The 19,332-nt window shown below is 37.1% G+C and overlaps 1 protein-coding gene across 1 annotated transcript in view; it reads right to left on the reverse strand.

Moving 5' to 3' along the window:
- Wdr49 (WD repeat domain 49) overlaps positions 1-19,332 on the reverse strand; it is a 109,995-nt gene that overhangs the window by 40,897 nt on the left and 49,766 nt on the right. Inside the window, exons 8-9 of the mRNA XM_075950689.1 lie at positions 13,747-13,911; positions 8,072-8,187 (exon numbers count right to left, since the gene is read on the reverse strand). Coding sequence (XP_075806804.1) covers positions 8,072-8,187; positions 13,747-13,911 — 281 coding nt within the window. The remainder of the gene's footprint in view (positions 1-8,071; positions 8,188-13,746; positions 13,912-19,332) is intronic.

A 19,332-nucleotide genomic window follows, 5' to 3' on the forward strand; every position in this document is an offset into this window, starting at 1 on the left:
AATAGAGATAAGAGCCAGTGGCTGACTGTTTTGTTTTTCTGACCTTCATGTTGAACCCCAAATTCTGTCTCTGGGTTTTTATAAATAGTGCTACAACCCTCCCTTCAAATGACCAAAGCTTGAGTCTTCACTATCATTCTTCCCTGCTTCCTGACATCATGCATCTTCACCCCCTTAATTGTCAAACCAATGTTGGTCTACACTCATGAACAAGAAGCTACTTTTCCTCCTTCAAATTCTTGCTTTCAGTTTGCAAAAGACATTATATTGAAAATATGTATTGTTTGCATTTACTGTGAAGCTGGCGCTGGGGTCAGGATCCACCCTCTCCATTTCCAGACCCAAGTATGAGTGTCTCAAAGTGTCCTCCCAGGGCCACTGTCTCCTATGGCCTGCACACCCACCAACTCTGTGACATGGAGAAGTGGGGGACAGAAAGCTAGCCCAAGAGTGAAAGCTGGTAGACAGTAAATCATTTCATCAAAGGTTCTTTCTTTTGGCACCATGATATAAAAGTTCCTTGGAAAAAGAAACTGGAAGTTCAGTCATAAAAGAAGCTCACCCAAAGAGAAAATGTTCAATTAGTAGGTCCAGCTGATTGCCTCAAACTTCCCCATCCATTTCTCCTGGATGTTTTAAACACAGGATTTGACAGTGTTTTGCATCCTACCTGTCTATCAACCATTTATACATTACTTGCTATTTGTTCAAAACAAAATGAATGACTATCGTGGATCACTCTCCAAAAAGTATAGAATACATTCTTGTTTTTCTGCCTACCCTCTTTATTATTCATTCCCGAATCTCCATTTTCTTGACCCTTCTTTCTTTCACCCTTTTGATCTAAATGTTCTTTATTATCGTTGTTCCTTTTCTCTCTGTTCATTCAGAGATTCTATATTCACTGTGGATTCTAATATCAGTTTCATACAAATGGCTCTCTGCTGATCTTCATCCACAATCTTTTACCAGGATTGGATGGTTTCAGTTTGAGAGTTTGTCGTTCTATATATATTGTCCTTCCACTGGTAATATATCTTAACGTAAGAAAAATCAAAGTTTGCCAGCTTCTATCCATACTCTATACTGAATTCTAGAATTTGGTTTACAGGTCATCATTACAGTCCCCTTGTGTCACTTTCCTCTGGTTACAAATAATTACATTTTATATTATCCAAGCATGACATCTTCATTGTTTTCACTTCCCCTTTAAATGGCCACTTAGAGCTTCCTAGAACAGAGCTCTTTGCCCCACCCCACTGTTTAACAATTGTAAGAGGCTCCTAACTAATCTCACTATTGCTAAATCTCCTCTCCCCAGATGAAATCTGCTACTTTATCTTTGTATTCTAGAGCTTTTAATGTTCCCTCATTCCTTAAGCAAATATTATTTTCCTACAAAACGTCTTGAAACATTTAGAACCAGGAGCCCAAAGTTAAATAAAACATTAAGTGAAATGTGGTAAGTGCTAAAGCAACCCAGGAGTCCAGAGCACAGATCACAGAGGTAGAGTCGAGGGCTGATAGTTACTGTACAAACAATAAAATAATGTATAGGACATGGGAGAAGGAAGCCTGCTAGAGAGAGGAGACAAGACAATGAAACACAAGGATGAAGCCTCACTTAGAAACACTTACTGTGTTTCCATTTCCCACATTACAAAAGTCAAATGTGAATGTCCATTTTTCCAGACCCAATAGTATATAGACTTAATCTCTTTCTTAAGATTTATCATTCGCTATACTTCTGCATTACCTCTTAGTAATGTGTGTATGTTCATGCGTGTGTGTGTGTGTGTGTGTGTGTGTGTGTGAGAGAGAGAGAGAGAGAGAGAGAGAGAGAGAGAGAGAGAGAGTTTTCAATGGACTTTGGAGCAAGGCTATAGAAATCCATAAAGTCATATCCTTTTTGCAACATTGAGGAAATAACATTTTAACAAGATAGAGATTATAACATACAATAAAGTACTATGTTCATTTGAATTGCACAAATAGATTACAGGGTTTCAAATCTACTGTTTAGATTTAGAGGTTTAGAAATGTCAGGTGTATCCAGGGCTCACTTACTGAAGAAAATCATTTTGCCCAAACCGAATTCTTATTGTTCTCTATTTTCAGATGTTTAGTTTTTGTTTCATTTCCTTTTGTTTCATTTCCTTTTGTTTCCTTTCCTTTCCTTTATTTTCTATCCTTTTAGGGGAGCTTCATGTTTCTGAGTCCTAAGCACCATCTTCTCAGGCCACTTATATTCCATAAAAATTCTGTAAGAACTAGCATATGAAGAAATAATTCCATCCTGACCTCCCAAATGATTCACTTTCACTAATTTGATTAAGATTATATCTCAAAGATCTCCAGTTAGATTAAAAATACTAAGAAAAAGTGAATCTTCATTTCCTGAGCTGAATGAGGGAAACTATCTGCTTAAAGACGCTTTCTGTGGCCAGCCACCCCAGGATTTCCCTGGGGCCACCCATCCCTTCCCTGCTTCATTTTCCCTGGTAACATGCATTACTGTGTTCTATACTTTTTGCCTCTTTTTTTGTCTCTTCTGCAGTAAAAAAAGAAAAAAAACAACTGAAAAACTTATGAAGCAGAAAGTCTTCCACCTTCATTGTCAATTTTAGAATAATATTTTATGTATAACAGGCAAACCAGAAGCATCTACCAAAGTTTAAGAATCATTCTCCTATTTTAAAAATAATAAGTTTAATATGATTATTACTAATTGAGGCTTAGAAAGATACTATAAGAAAGAAAATACAAGTTCTAAAATTCATTTTACTATCACAATATCATGAGTACATATTTCTGAATTTATCTACTAGGTGAAGGGGATGGTGAGTATGGAGTCGTAGGGAAAACAGATCCATCTTTTGTCTATTTTGTAAGGCGAGTTTCAATGTCAAATGTCTTTTTGCCAAGATTCCCATATTAAATGGATATAGATATATTCAGGGGACACCACCTAAGGCATGAAATGCTTTTCATAATATTCTACAAAAAGTATCCATTTTGACATTTGACCTTCTATGTCAAAACACTAAAAAAATAATTACCTGGCACCTTTTCCTTAAAACCTAACCTGAAACTTGGATTTGAAATGACAGTGATCCTCAAACTACCCCAAGAATCCACACTCCAGTTCTCACCTCCTCTGTCTCAAACACAACTCTTTATTTTTTAAATTTGGACTTTGCCAAGAACGAAATGAAAGTTCAGGTGACCCAGTTTTCAGCTACTTTAAAAGTCGAATAGAATTGTTATTTGACACCGAAGGAGTTTACCAGCTCTGTTCCATTCCTCATAGCTACGATCCTGAGAGAATTGACCTGAGTCATTGTGCCACATTGCATAGAAGCTGGTTATAAAAATAACACTATCAATGATTTCTTCCTTCAGAGGTTGATTGCTCATGTGCTGTTGGTCCAGCTGCTTTGAATCTCATTAAATTCTCAACAATATTCATTAATGCTTCTCCTTTGATCCATGGCATTAGAGATTAATAGTGATTATCTCAAAAGCAGAATACCCATTTCTAATCAATTTGTTCTCCTCTTCTCTAAAATTGTGAGGTCAAACTTTACACGTGGAAATAATCACAAGTTAAGGCTTAGCAAGCATCAATGACTTTCAAATGTATTTATTCTCTCATTAGTTCCCAAATGTCAAGTTTAAAATAAATTACAGCTTTAGACTCTTCCATTTTGATTTTTATTCCAATGGTAGAAATTAATTAAGTCACTTTGGGCTACTTCCTTTAAAAAGGCAATTATTAAACCTTAATATCTTTCTTTACATAAGTTTTATTTTATTCCGGAGCAACTTCAAATTCTTAAAGGTATTTCATTTAGAAAACACTTTTAAAAGCAAATAAAAAATCAATCTGAAGTGACCTAATAACCTGATAGAATTTCTAAGATCATATATATATATATATATATATATATATATATATATATATATATGGTTCATATGGAATTGGAAGACTGAGATTTGGGAGAAAATGGGAATGATCAAATTATATAAATAACTATTTAGTAAGCACATATTTTTGTAGTGGACTGTATAAAGTGTGGGCTATCAATAATATTTTCAGAATTATTTTAAATAGTATGCAAGATTTACTTTTTATATTTGTACAAGTATAAATTTTAAGGTGATAAAATTTTCATAAACAAAAGTTCCGATATGTGAGCAGAAATGTATAAGGTGATAGTTATACTAATTCATTGTTACTATTTCACAGTGTGTACAAATATCGAAGATTTGCCTGTATACTTCAAATATTAGTATTAACTGTTTTTACTTGTTGATTATACCTATGTACAGCTGACAAAAAGGACACAGATTCTCCTCTACACAAACAGAAGAGAGGAAAGTGTCTATTTTTAATGCATTGTAAGTACATAAGAAAATAGGTTCAGGGCAATTTGAAATCTTGAACCATTGTATTCAGATGATTTGACTCTCTCTGTACAGATCACATTTCTAGACGGAACAAATGCAAACACAACTAACTAGTCAGCCATTCATTGAAGTTTCCCATTTTAATATGACCAATGATCCATTGACATCTTGTCAGTTCATTTTGTTCCAAGTCTATTTTACTTAAGATGTAATGCTATCAATTTTTATTGGGGTTTTTTTCATTATGATAGGCAGGTAGGAATTATTGGGTTCTTGAAGAACATGACCTCTTTAATTTCCTTTGTTTGTGACTGTATTTACAATAGTATTTACCCTTCCCAGCCTTGTGTTTTATAAATTTCCTCATCAGATAGGAATTGGTGACAGTAGGGATCATGGACTTTCACAATTAATATGCTCTATTTCCTAACTTAGTGGCTTCCATCTGGGCATAGCTTTTAAGATATTATGGGAAGGAAAAGCGAAAATATATTTGACTAAATTTCAGTGTTGTTAAGTTGATAACAATATTGTGTGTTTCTTCATATGTGTGAAACTGTTGTATTAGCTTTGCTTGAAACAAACAACTTCTCAGTCATTAGCTATAATGCATATGAATGTATGAGTGCATATGGTGGTGCCTCACCATGGTTTTATTGTTCCATTTGCCAATACTTTAAGAGTGAAGTAAAGAATATAGACTATGGGATAGGTTCAGCTACCTACCAAGTTTGTAACCTTGCCTTGTCTGATGATCTCTTCAAGCCTCAATTTTCCCCCATTCAGAAGAAAGGTAACATTTTGTCCCCTGGTTCTAAAGACAGAGTAAATTTTAACGTCTATATTTATTGTTGTTTACAAGCAATGATTTGTCTCATTCAGTAAGTATGTTTGTATATATGTGTGATTAGAATTAGACATACCATTTAAATTTATTCAGAATATTGTATATATATTAGACTCATCATTTATATATATTAGAAATATCACATATATACCATAAGAGTATCTCTTTAATTTAGCAGTATATTAGAATATATAGCTAATAGAGTCCATATAATTTTATGAATACTATACACAAAACTTAGTAATAAATATTCCTCGGTTCAACAAAGAATAAAAGAATAATGTGCACAAAGACAAGAGGAAAATATATTTCCTCCATTCTAGTTGTGAAAAAGAACGTTCAAGTATTGAAATAGAAACAAATATCAACACCATTTTACAAACAGGACAGGAATTTCTAGATATAGTAGAAAAAATGAAGACCTGAAGGTGTGTAGATGATCTCATTAAGCTTAGACCGGGAAATGAGCAGAAAGGGGCAAATTAAAACGCCACAGCCTTCATTCACTCAGACATGGAGCTCTAAAGAATGCAGCTAGAGTACTCACAGGCGCAGGTGTCCAAAACTTAGGATAGAAAGTGAATAAAACTTAGGACAGCTGGGTTGTGCATTGGAGGAAAAATCAATAAAAATGGTGACGGTCTATGCCTGTGGCCATGAAGCAAAGCTCCAAATCTGATAGGCAAGCGGTGTCCGAGAAAGGACTAAACAATGCGTTCAGTTTAGAACATGCTGAATCTTGAGTTTTGGTGAGAGATATCTAGTAAAAAAGTAGATGAGTGAGCTTAGAGGTAAGAGCTCAAGGCAGAGATTTGAGGTTCCTAGAAGACACTGCTTGCCTACCAAGATGAAAGCAAAGATTAAATTAGATAATGTATGTAAAATACCCACTGCTTTACAGCACCATGAACAAAATAAGCCAGCAAGTGTATTTAGGTGCCTCATTCAATCAAAGCAATTTCTACTCAATCCTGAGTGTAAATATCAAACCAATCTGTATAGCTAGACAGAGCCTAAAGTTAAAGCTTCAGCTTAACCTGAGAGGCTCTCTCTGGATTTTACAGAAAGCTTGATAAGATGATTGACAATCTCTACTTTTTCTTCTTTAATCACTGAACCACGCTGAGTGGTTTCAAGGCCATATTTTCTCAGCTATAACCACACAGTTGTCGTCTGACTTTATGAGCTAAAAGCCTAGTAGTTAGAAATGACCCTATCTGGTTCATGAAAGCTCTGTCCTAATGAAATGCTCCTAAGGAAACAGATTTTGGAAATCCATATCCATAAATATTGGATAATATAACTGATAATTCTTTAATGCATTCTACAGATAAATGACCCAAGTCTGACAACTCTGAGAAAGATGGGAAAAAAAAATGGAGACAAAGAAGAATCTAATTTTCTTTCATTTTACTCTTCTTAAATCTTCTCTTAGTTAGAGTAAGTAACTAACAGCTCACCAACATATACCAAAGCACAAAATGTTTCTTTAGGCCACTTTTCAATAACTTGACATATTAAACACTTTAAATTTTAAAGCAATCATAAATACTATCTTTGAGGTTAATTTTTAACTATGACTATCTAAAAATGCAAAGAAATGCTGTCTGTGAATTTTGTTTTAATTCATTTTTTTCTGTTTGGAATGTAAACTGGATCAACTGGATACCATAGCCTCACCCTTCCATGGGATTAGAGACTTCAATTTAGTCATAACCGTGGTCTAGCTGTAGACCTCTGAGCCCCAGCCTGCTGAAGAGTTGTAACTTGGTAATGAATAAGGATTGATACCAGGCCTGTGAAAAAGCCTTGTCCTTCCAGCTAAGGATGATTGAATTGGTCTTTAATATCAAGTGGAATGATCTGAACTATGTTTCCTTTCTCATCAAACTCCTTTTGAAAACAGTCCACATATAATCGTTTTAGAATTGAAAAAAAATGTCTGTTCTATGATTGAGGAAAAGCATCTAATATTCACTACTGATTTAAAAATGTCTTAAGCCTACTTTCAGGCCATCCATAAAAGTTACAATTATATAACAAACAATATCAGGCAAGTTACCTAATACAGCAATGTTTTATGAAGTATCAAAATTCTAAGTGAGAAATTCTTAAAACACTTAATTTTCCTGGTGTTTATGCAATGGCATAGAAACGTACTTATTCATGATCCATGATCCCTTTTTTCTCTCAAGAAAAGTAAAGAAAACAAAAATAATTTTCCTAATAATGGCGGGAAAGAGGTGCACCTGTGGAAGGCAGAGCATGGTGGGTGAGGTGCGTTTTCCCAGTGCTCGGTGATGGTGCTGGCAGAGGGGTCTTTCTCTACTATAGCAAAGAACAGGGCCCCTACTGTGATGAACCTAATCTGTTGTTCGTAGGCCTTTAGAATTGGTTTGTGGAAGATACGTGGATTCCTTTGGAGATGCAGGTTATGACAATGTATCAAAAGAAAAATAAAAGATTTCCTGTGAAATTGAGGAGGCGATTACAACAGTAAGAGTTATTGACTTTACGATACGGGAGAGACTTGGAAACTCATGAAATGATAATACATATTTATCTGGAACTTTTAAAATAATACTCAGATTTCCAAACCCAAAAGAAAGCCCCAAATGGCTGCCCTAGTCACCGAGATGAATAATCTTGCAGTATTTTATTCACAAAGCACCCAGTTAGTTCCAACTCACCTACCTAGACTACCAAGTTAATGACTCAGAAACAAATTAGACTTCTTTAGTCTCCTTTTATATTTTGATTCAAATAAGAACATCCTCATTTTCACTTCTGATATTTTACGTAAGAATATCATACCTCTCCCATCCCACAACCAGGATCATCTTCTTAAGAACCAGGATCTGTGAAATGTCCACAATTCCATCTTGCCCAGCATTTAGGCTGTGGTGACAATAGCCATTAAAGTCCCACACCTTGAAGAAAAACATGAAAACCAACAGTGAGATGGGAACATGAGAATACCTTCAGTGTGTGAACCAACAGTGCAACAGGAAATGTCTGTTAAATATGAGTGTTTACGTTCTATGTTAGTTTATCTCAAATGTCAATTGTGTGAAGTTTGAAATCACTTAGGAGGCAAATCTCTGAGTGTTTACTCTGAGGGTGTTTTCAGAGAACGCTAACTCACATGGAAAGACATGCTCTAAATGTTCATCTCATGGGCTGAGAGCCAAGGCTGAACAAAAAGGAAAAAAATGGGTGATACATTGTCACTTATCCATCTATTTTCTGCCTGCACTTTTGGTGGGACCAGTCTCTTCAGGCTTCCCCAACATGACAAACTGTGCTTCAAACCATGACCCAAAATAGACCCTTTGAAAAGTCGGTTCTGCCTGGTATTTTATCATAGCAACTTGAAAAGTAACTAGTACAGAAAATCGGTACCAAGAAATAGATCTCTCACTGTGATGAACCTGACCACATGGGAATAGTCCTTTGGGACTGGATTTTGGAAGAGGTGTGGATAAGTTTGGGGCTGCGGGGTGTAGATGCTCTAGAATGCCCTAAGAGCTGATGGGTTTGCTGTGAGGTTTGCAGGACAAAAATGTGGAGAGAAGAACCGGGAAGTGGTGGCACTCGCCTTTACTCCCAGCATTTGGGAAGCAAAGGCGGGTGGTCTCTGGAGTTCAAGGCCAGCCTGATCTTACAGGACAGGCTCCAAAGCTACAAGGAATACAGAGAAACCATCTCAAAAAACCAAAAAAGAAAAAAAAAAGAAGAAAAAAAGAATGCTGAGAGAGAAATGTGCATAGGAGAAGACAGGCTCATGAGCTGTTAGAGAACGGGACCTCTAGTGAGAACTGGACTAGAAAATACTCATGTTATAATTTGGCAAAGAATCTGAAACCTTCTCATCGTGTTCTGAGAACATGAGTGGGGGCAATGCCTAGCCTCCTGTGTCACTGTGTGTGTCTGCATGGGTATGTTCTTCTGATTTTTCTTTGTCTTTTGCTGTTTTCTCTGTGCTTTATTTGTTTTATTGTGGTTTATTTCATTTTTTGCTAGCTTGCTTGCTTGCGTATTTTCTAAAGGTAGAGAGAAAAAAGGTGTGGAGCTGAAAGGGTGGAAAGGTGAGGAGGACCTGGAAGAAGATGAGGCAGGAAAAACCTTGGTAAGAATATATTGTGTGGAAAAATTTTTTTTTCAAAAAAAAAGGTAATTGAATAATTTGTTTGGCAGAAGATAACATTCAGACACAGATACTGCTCGTTGTTCTTGTTCCCCCATGAGAAAGCAGAAAGTAGATCAAAGCAGTGTGAGGAAAAAGGTCAGAGAAGAAAGGATTTTGAGTGAATTCAAATGTGCAAAAATGGCACTTGAGATAAAAACAATATAAATGTTGAAGAGATTAATGCCATTAAAGAGATAAATATTTTTTTTACCTAGGAACAATAGAAAAAAATGCCAAAAGGACCAGACATCAACCATCAAAGTCTACAACTTGTACAAATGAAAATTCACCTATAATAAGAGAGCCTGGACTGAAAATACTACCAAATCATTTCTTACCAGAAAACATCTACCTGAGGATGGGTATTTACAGATTTGGTCATCCAGACAAACGGGAGACACTACCGTTGTGATAGAAGGGTCAAACTATATCTCAAGATGGAAGCAGACCTTGGCAGCAGCATCCTAACCAGGACTGGTTACAACAAAACCTTGGCTTTAGAGACTTGAGAATGAGGGTCTCCCAGCATCTGTGGGAGAGAAACTGAAAATTCAGATGCTCACCAGTGAGTAGAGATGCAGTTGGTCATGTCCAAGAAATGAAGTAAGAGAAACAAAGAAGCAGGCTTACGGAGTTTCTAAAGAGATCAACAGTGAACAGACGTGGGAAGTACAGTGTTTCCCAGCAAGAGGAAGACACCACCCTGCCCACATGCCTTTCTCCAGACTTTTCCAACGGCCTGTTTTTCTGCATCATCCGAAATACTTTTAAATAAGTGTGTGAATATAATGACGTGTTTTCTTGATTTGTGCGAGATACTCTTGCAAATAAGTGTGACACAAAGAGAGGCTCTTAGGATTTAAAGCACATGGATTAAAGACATAGATCCCAATCTGTCCTTACAGCTTTCTTTCCAGCTCTGAAGCAGTCAACTACCTAGAACTGAGTCCTCAGTCTGTGGGCTCTAAACCAATTGCTGTGTAGATAGTTAAGGAACATAGTGTGCTAAGGACACCCAGCTGGTACCTACTGGAAAATTCACCACATGACTGCTTCTGTGCAGGTGGAGGGAATGTCTTTTTATTTTATTTTATTTATTTATTTATTTATTTATTTATTTATTTATTTATTTATTTATTTATTTATTTAGTGACCACCAGTGTGCTGTTGTATTGAATATTTTAGAATCAGTTACCATCCTATCTGTTTGTTTGTCTTCCCTTACATGTGATATAGGCACCATATTCCTCAAGGATGACTAAAAAACTAAACATCTAATTCAGGGTCTAAAGCATACTCCTGTCTTTTGTTAATCGGTCTGCCAGACCCAATCTTAAAGTATATCTAATAATGGTTCTACTCGCTACTCAGGGACTGTGGTATTGACAGGGCCAAAAGATACATTTTTACAGAGAGGGAATCAGTAGATCACTGGCAATTAAAGGAAGCCCAAAGATGAAACATTTTGACAAATATTATGCAGAGATCAAGTTGGCACTGTGTATCATAATTAAAACCAATATACTCTTTGACTTCAAAGTTCAACATCTGTAAACTTTTCTCACAGATAGATTCATTCTCAGAACATTTTTAAGCATACCCTATAGTGCTGTTTATAAACCCTAAAAATTTTGACTCAATGTGATTCCAATTAGCAGGAGACATAAGTTGTATCATATGATAGAACCACCAGGAAATGGATCATGCTGCTGGCATTGTTCAGCAGTTAAAGCGCATGCTTAGAATGTGCACGGTACTTGTTTCATCCTGAGTAACAGCCTCCATGTGCGCAAAAGAGAGGATGAGTCACCTGCTATTTCTAGACTCGCCCCGAAACCCTAACAACGGGGCCACCTTTGGAGCTTCAGCACCCTCAGATGTAAACTATGGATTTAGTCCTGCATTGCTGTGGGGGAGGGGGCTTTGTAACAGTATCTGCTGCAAAGGTAATATTTTATAGAATTTAGTAAACATCATTATTATATAGACTATCCTTATAAACTACTATCCAGGGGAGAACCCTGAAACCGCAGACCAGCATGTACAGTGGTCTGTCATCCAGCGAAAAATAGCTCTTTGAGGATAGAAAAGTAGACAAGAAAGCAGCAGTGCTGGTCTCATAAGGGGAAAGGGGAGCCGAGACTCAGTGTAGACGTTACTTCAAAGATTAATTAGTTTTCAGATCTTTCAAAACCATGGTAAGTGGAACATAATGTTAATTCTTTGATCATACAACTTCTGAATTGAGATCATAAATGGGGTTACAAACTGTCATTCATTTTTATTCCCTCACAAAATATGACCAAATAAGTTTAACCTTTATTTACATTCTAATACAGTGATTGCCAGATTTCAGATTATGTTGTGTGACTGTGATAAGAATAAACACATCTTAAAATTCAATAAGAATATTACTGCTGGGCGGTGGTGGCGCACGCCTTTAATCCCAGCACTCGGGAGGCAGAGGCAGGCGGATCTCTGTGAGTTCGAGGCCAGCCTGGTCTACAAGAGCCTGTTCCAGGACAGGAACCAAAAGCTACAAAGAAACCCTGTCGTGAAAATCCAAAAACAGAAAAAAAAAGAATATTACTTAATAGATTTTAAGGTTTATTTTAGTATGAATTTATGCATATGTGTCTCTGCATGTTTATGTGCACAAGCATGCAGAGGTCCACGGACTGGAGGCCAGAAGAAGATGCCCTCTAGCAAAAGTCCCAGGCAGTTGTACAATGCGGGCACTGGGAACTGAACTCAGATCTGCGAAAGAGCAGAAATGTTTCTCAACTGTTCAGCCTTCTCTTCAGCAAGTAGATTTATAGTCACCACTAAAAGGTTGCTGCAGAGAATCTAGGATCTTCTGGGTTCTGCATCCATGTTGTATTGCTTTCTTTAGACAAGACTCTTACTCTGATCAGCTAAAATAATTCCCATGAAGAAATATTGAAAAGATGTGGCCATTCCTCTTTCTAGGAAATGTTTATCATGGATAATTTTGCAGTATCTACAAGGTCTGCTTTACCCTGAACTCCATAACCAGTTCCTTCTACATAAGGGGGAAATCGGTTTTTATCCCTTCTTTTATTTTTGCCTCAGTTTTCACACTTTAAGATTGGATAATGAGGCATTGGATGATTCCTCTTGCCTGTAAAACACTCCAGTTTTGGTTGTTGCTCTTTTATTTCTCTTCATCTGTTAGGACTGGGGTGACCAGTGACTTTTACACATTGTATTAGATCTCCTGTGAATGGTGACCTTTCCTTTAACAGTTCCCCATCCTCTTCTCACTGATCCAGGTTTGCATAGCCGTATTCTGCTGATATACTGAATTTTTCATGCTAAATCCACTCTAGCTCCCTTCTCATGGTGACAGTTATCACCCCAGGTTTTCCCTTAACTTTGCCCCTAAATGTAAGGTAATGTTTCTACATGCCCAAGTAGCTTTTTGTGACTCCCCTGCACTTTAACAGAATGTATTATCTATCCCATGCCAGTGGTTCATTTACCATGGGAGGTAGTCTAACATCTTTCTGTCCCTGTTATGGACAGCTTTGGGAATCATGTAGTTTATTTAAGAAACTATTCTTGTTACCTTACAGTGTCACAAGTCACCAATGAAAGACTACCATGGCTGCCTGCGTGGCTCTCTCCATGATACTGGTAACAATTTCTACTACATGCCTCGGCCTTAACATGAAAATTTGGTCACGTTGCAAATTAAAATATCTCCTTCCTCACAGAATAAATAAATGATAGTTGTAAAATAAGAAAACTGTAAGAAATAAGGTACTGTTAGTTTAGGATGGAAAAGAAATATGATTATGATTATAGTTTTATTATCCCATCTCACCACCTCCCTATGTTCATATAACAAAAATACAAGTCATTAAATATGTTTACTTTCAAGTGTTCATATTTTTGAAAAAAGTATATTACTGCCATTTAAAAACTTTATTATGTTATCCTATCCCACATTTCATAAATTTAGAAAAAAAGAAAACTAGAGAGATGTTAGTCGAAGCATGTGAAAATTATCCAAGCCTCCTGTTTTCAAAAAGTAATCATGCACTAGAAGAGGCTTTCTGAAATAAGTATGCTTGGCTGTTTTATTACAAATAATTTATTCAGAGAACTCATTTATTCATCATTCTTACAGCTTCATTGTTGGCTGGTTTATTTAGCTGCTATCTGGTCTTGTCTTTCTTCTCCCAAGGCAACAGCAGGCAAAGCTTCAGCTGTGACTCTCCACACATCCTTCGAACCTCCTCATACCTGGGTAGAAAAAGTCTCTCTTTGTCCATACCTTTACAGTCCCATCTGTGCTGCCAGTCAAGAGCCGGGTCTCATTTGCATCCAAGGCCATGGTGCTGATCTCTGCGTTGCCATGGCAACCAGAAAACTGTTTGACTTTCTGCCCAGTTTCTATCATCCAGAAGGAAACAGTAGACCCCACATCAGAGCTGATTACCTAGGGGAAAATAGCATAGGAAAAAAATTAAATACAGTTTCAGGATCAACCACTTCCATTTCAATAAAAAAATATCTTGACTGTGCATTTTCGCCGCTGAGATCCCCCAGCAGTTAAACACATTTTTTGCAATGTGTTATTCCTTCTGTTTGTTAAGCTGATAACATTTCAATTTGTAGGTCAGAGCTGAAGTAATGAAGTCATGGTTCTCTTTATCTGTTTCCTTTACCCACCACGCAGCCCGACTGTCTAGAGGCCATCTTGACTTAATGCCTCATTGCTAATAAACATGTAAATCTTTCACTTTTATTAAAGAAAGGCAAATCTCATAGTTATGCTACTGAGACACTATTCACTAAACAAAACGGAACTGCTACTGAGACACTATTCACTAAACAAAACGGAACTTTTCATTTGTGATCTACTTCCGTGTAACACTCATAAAACGAGGCACTTCAGGCCACTATGGGAAGTAGTTAAGGTCAACACGTTACTGAACCTGTTACTTGTTTATGCCATAAGTCCTTTTCTTTCTCTTTACTCACAGTTTTGTGTGTATCTGTGTGCGTGCGTGTGTCTGTGTGTGTTTTACACTTATTCATGTATCACTGAAAACAAAGAGCACAGGTTAAATATAAATCCACACATACATTTATACTTCAAGAGGAAAGCAGCAAAACAAATGCTAGGAGGAAGAAGATTAAATATGATAAGAATGAGAAAATTTGTGTTTGATAGAGGCAAGTCGACCACATCTTTCCACTTTAGATATACAACATCGATAAGGCATTTTTTTGTTAAAAACTCCTTTCCCAGCGATACTGTAGAGGTCTAGTTCATGAGAGAATACCAATAAGGACATAAACATGTAGATAGTAATTTATCTAGGGTAATACTTTGCTTTTGAGAAGACAAAGTATTTCCCTACTGTTTACATGTTAAGTGTCATTCTATAAATGCAAACTTATTGAGAAAAGTTTTTATTTCAGATCACACGTATGTTAGTAAGGCTAACTGGTGGTCATCATCAACACATGCATGCATTCTACAGGCACTTGCTGAATATCCAGACAGTAGCAGAAAAACTTTAATGACAAATTCCTAGTTTCAAAAACTCTAGATCTATGGATTAAAATCTCCATGTAGCATCCAGAGGGATGGTTCAGTCTGTAAAGAGCTTGTCACACAAGCATGAGGAAGTGAGATCTTTAAAAAAGAGCCTGGACATGGCAGCCCACCACACTTATTAGCCTAGTGATCACTTGCAAGCTTGAAGGCATTAGTGGTCCATGATTTTACCAATGATTCTTGACAGGTAATTCTTTTTTTCCACCTTTTGTAACTAGTCTTGCTAGTGAAGGGACAAAGCAATTAATTGTCTTAGTTAGAATTTCTATTGCTCTGGTCAAACTCTATAACCAAAAGTAACCTGGGGAGGATTGAGTTCCTTTCACCTTATAGTTTGCAAATACATCACAGAGAAAAGCCAGGGTAGGAACCTGAGGCAGGGGCAGAGGCTGGATTGCTGCTTACTGACTTGTTCCTCATGGCATCTTCAGTCTGCTTTCTTATAGCACTCAGGACCATTAGCCTCGGGGTGGCACTGCCCACACTGGGGTCGGCTCCTGCCTTAGTTACTGTTCCATTGCTATGAAGAGACACCATCCCCAAAGCAACTCTCACAAAAATAAACATTTAAACATGGACTCAAAGCCCACCGCCAGTGACAACGTCCCTCCAAAAGGCCACATTTCCAATTATTCCCAAACAGTTCCACTAACTGAGGATGAGCATTCAGGCAATGAGCCCATGGGAGCCATTCCTATGCAAACCACCACAAGCCGTTACATCAATCACTAATTAAGAAAACGCCACACTGGCTTACCCATGGCATTACCTTATGGAGGCATGGTTTATTTTTCAATTTAAGTTTCCTCCTCTCAGAGGACTCTAGCTTGTGAGAGTTGACATACAACTAGGATAGTCATTGGAAACATGATCTCAGAGCAACTGTGATTGTCTGCACAGAATGTTCACAAGACTGGAGCTAGCAACTGTTGATTGTGGATTAAGGAAGCAGTCACATGGGACCCAACCTCTCATTGATAAACTATTGGCAACTGAAAGATTCTAGAAGAGAGGGAGTCGTTGTCTTCAGTGTGCGCCCAATCAAGGGATCCACTGGAAAGTTCCAACCTTGTGGTAACACAGACAATTCTGCTTAAAATAACTGAGTCACAAAATAAACCAAAAGTGGTATGTATGTAATAAAGGAACATACAGGCATAAAAGTGTATGGCAGGAGATTAAAGAGTGGGTGAGACCAAGAGTAATTAGAGTGTATTAATTATATACATGTATGAAATTGTCAAAGAAAAAAGTTCATGAATTAAAAAGTGAGAGGAAAGTCATAGTTATTAAAAAGGAGAGGACTGCTGCAGAGGATGTTGTTGGTAGAGACACAGAAGAGCAGAGAACAGAGAAGGGATGCAAGAAGACCACTCAGAACCAGCTGGAATCATGCATGTAAAAGAGTCTTAACTAAGCAAGTCATTCTAATGCAGAAAGGAGAGGAGGGGTTGAAAGAAGCAACGAACCCTTGGTAAAGTTTATGTTAAAGAAAAGAATCAGGATCAGATCTCTTTTAAGCTTTGTTCTCTTCACTGAAGCTTCAATTCTGATTAAATGATTCCTTAAATGACATGAAATATTACTATTAAGCTAGGGGAAGACATCAAAGTTGAATGGCCTGTATCTTTGAAATAATGTGACCTAATATTTTTATCATCCTAAGCATATGCTTGTTTCCACTTGATTTTGTTTGAACACCCAGAATCTCCAGCAAATGTGCTCAAGTCTGTCTGTTTCACTAGTTAATTGTCTGAAGTTGGGCATGAAAGTCAATCATATTAATTAACCTCTATAGGCATCACTTTACCCATCTGTGATGCAGAGATAATTACAACTAACAAAACCTTGTTAAAAGGGCTTAAAGAAACTAATGTTTGTAAATCGCTAACTACAGCATATGGCATTGCTGCAAGTAAGCTATAAAAGTTAGCCATGTCACTCTTCTAAGGCTCATTGCTGTAGGCTATTATCGATGCTCGTTCATCTTTTATATTCAAATTAAAGAAAAATAATATATGACTTTCTGATACCACAACAATGAATGAAGATGATTATAACTTTAGAAACTAGAGTTCAATGCACATTGAAATTTCAAATATATCATGGCTCTTATCTTACATAATCATTATTTATTTGATTCATAATTTTTTACATATATAAAGCAATTTGATCAGATTCACTTTCTTACTTTGTTATCCTCTCTTAATCCCTTTCACTCCTAACAAACTTCTTCTTCAAACTAGTCTCTCACCTGCCATGTCTTTCATGTCGTGTGTGTGTGTGCAGGTTGTGCATGTGTGTCTGTGTGTATCGTGCACTATATTTAATTAGAATGTCATATATAAGCATGAAAGGAGGAGTATTTAACTGAACAGTGATGGCAACTTTCCAGTCTTTACATCACTGAGTAACTATTAATGAAAACTCCTCAGGGAGAGGTAAGGTTTCATGAGTTTCTCTCTCACCCATAATGAATTATTGACAGGTCAATTCTTAATGCAGGTGTTGAGCAGGTAAAAAGAGCTGTTTCAAGTTCTGTCATGAAGTAGCCACAAAATGCTCAGAAGACAATGCTACATAAATTCTAAGCGATCACAACTTCATACTCTTTAAATAATTACAACATTCTCTGAGCATAAAAAGCAATTTGTGATAGTAGTCTTTTAAAAGACTAAAGCTTGTGAAGGATTTTTAATTGCTTTCAAATCAAATTAAGCAAGTAGTATATGTTCAGTACTAAAAGATGACTATTCCCCAGCAGAAATATACATGAAAGTATATTTGTTTATATAACGTTGACATTTAAAAACCATGTTTAAAAATTTGCCCCTCTACCCTTTCGCCTATGTAGACATTGGTTCTGGGATCAGTAATGACCACCCTCAGTTGCATTGTGTATTTAAAGTTGACATTTTAAAGTTGTGTTAAAAAATTTGCCCCTCTATCCTTTTACCCATGTAGACATTTGTTTTGGGATCAGCAATGACCACCCCCTGTTGCATGCGCACCCCCTCCCCTGCCCACCTGCTTGAGCTCTGGCACACCGGCCCTCCGTTTGTATCACTCTTCTCTGCTCCTTCAGGGCTAATGCAGGAAACCTGAATCAACCGTGGCAACAGCAGACAGCCAGTCTGATTCCATTATATGGAAATCTGCCTTCCCGTGCTGAAGGCAAAAAAGTCGTGCATTGAAACCGACCATGTCACAAATACTCCACCTGCTTTTCCTAGCTTCTATTCTTCTAGGGCAACATTGGAGAATTAGAGAAACAATGCACCTGAAAAGATTTCATGTTTAGTAAGACTACAGTTAATATAGATTGGCAGGTTAGGAAAGTAATTTAACTCCAAGACACTGGGGACTTTGTTTTTAGCTAGTGATTTTTATAAGCAATAAAGCCCAGAATAAATACTGGCAACACACTGGTGAGCTTCCTTTTGGCTACAGCAAATCTCTTTCTGCATGCGGTTCAAGCCTGCTTGTCTTTTATCCGAGTAAACCTCAGCCACTGTTGACTTGCCCTCCATCTGCAGAACAGAAGTGGCCTCACCTAAAACCCACTTTCCAGTGCAAATGGGCCTCACATAGTGGCCTGCTGTGACAAGAACCTAATACATTCTACGTACCTGAGCTTGTAAGTGTCTAGGAAGATATGGGATCTTTCTGTCTCTCGCATCTAAGGCTGTCACAGCTAATCAGACAATTTCAAGAAACCAGAAGCTATATCCATGTCACCTAATTGTCTTCTTGCAATTCCACAAACAGCAGACAAAATGAGTCATCCTTCATATGCATCCCGAGTAGGGGTCTAAGTAACAGCAGGAATCCAAAGTGATAGCAGCAGATGCCATTGACTACCAGGGGATGGAGATATGTTATTAAATTGCTGCTTATAATGGTATTTTTTAAAGTCGGTGCTATTTATGGCCCCATAACAGGAAGCAGGCTACTTCCTTTATTCTCATTTTTCATCACATCACTAGGAGTTATATTTTAGTAAGTGGAGAGATGAGGAGAATGCTAACATACCGTGAACTAGCATATAAACTGGATTCCAATATCTTAAGACAACCATTCTCTATCTATAAATTTTGTTCCTCAGATTTTGCCTCTTTCAATGTTAATTTTAGCTACTACTTCATATTAATTCCTTGGATTCATTGATCACCATATGCTTGCAAGTATTTCTAAGACTTACCTAAAATAATGAAAGACTCTGTATCACCTTTGATGAGAAAAGACAGAGGAAAATGTGATGCGGCAAAAAGTAAATGAAGAAAGGGGAGAAAA

This window comes from Microtus pennsylvanicus, chromosome 16 (genome assembly GCF_037038515.1).
Source record: "Microtus pennsylvanicus isolate mMicPen1 chromosome 16, mMicPen1.hap1, whole genome shotgun sequence".
Classification (NCBI taxonomy): domain Eukaryota; kingdom Metazoa; phylum Chordata; class Mammalia; order Rodentia; family Cricetidae; genus Microtus; species Microtus pennsylvanicus.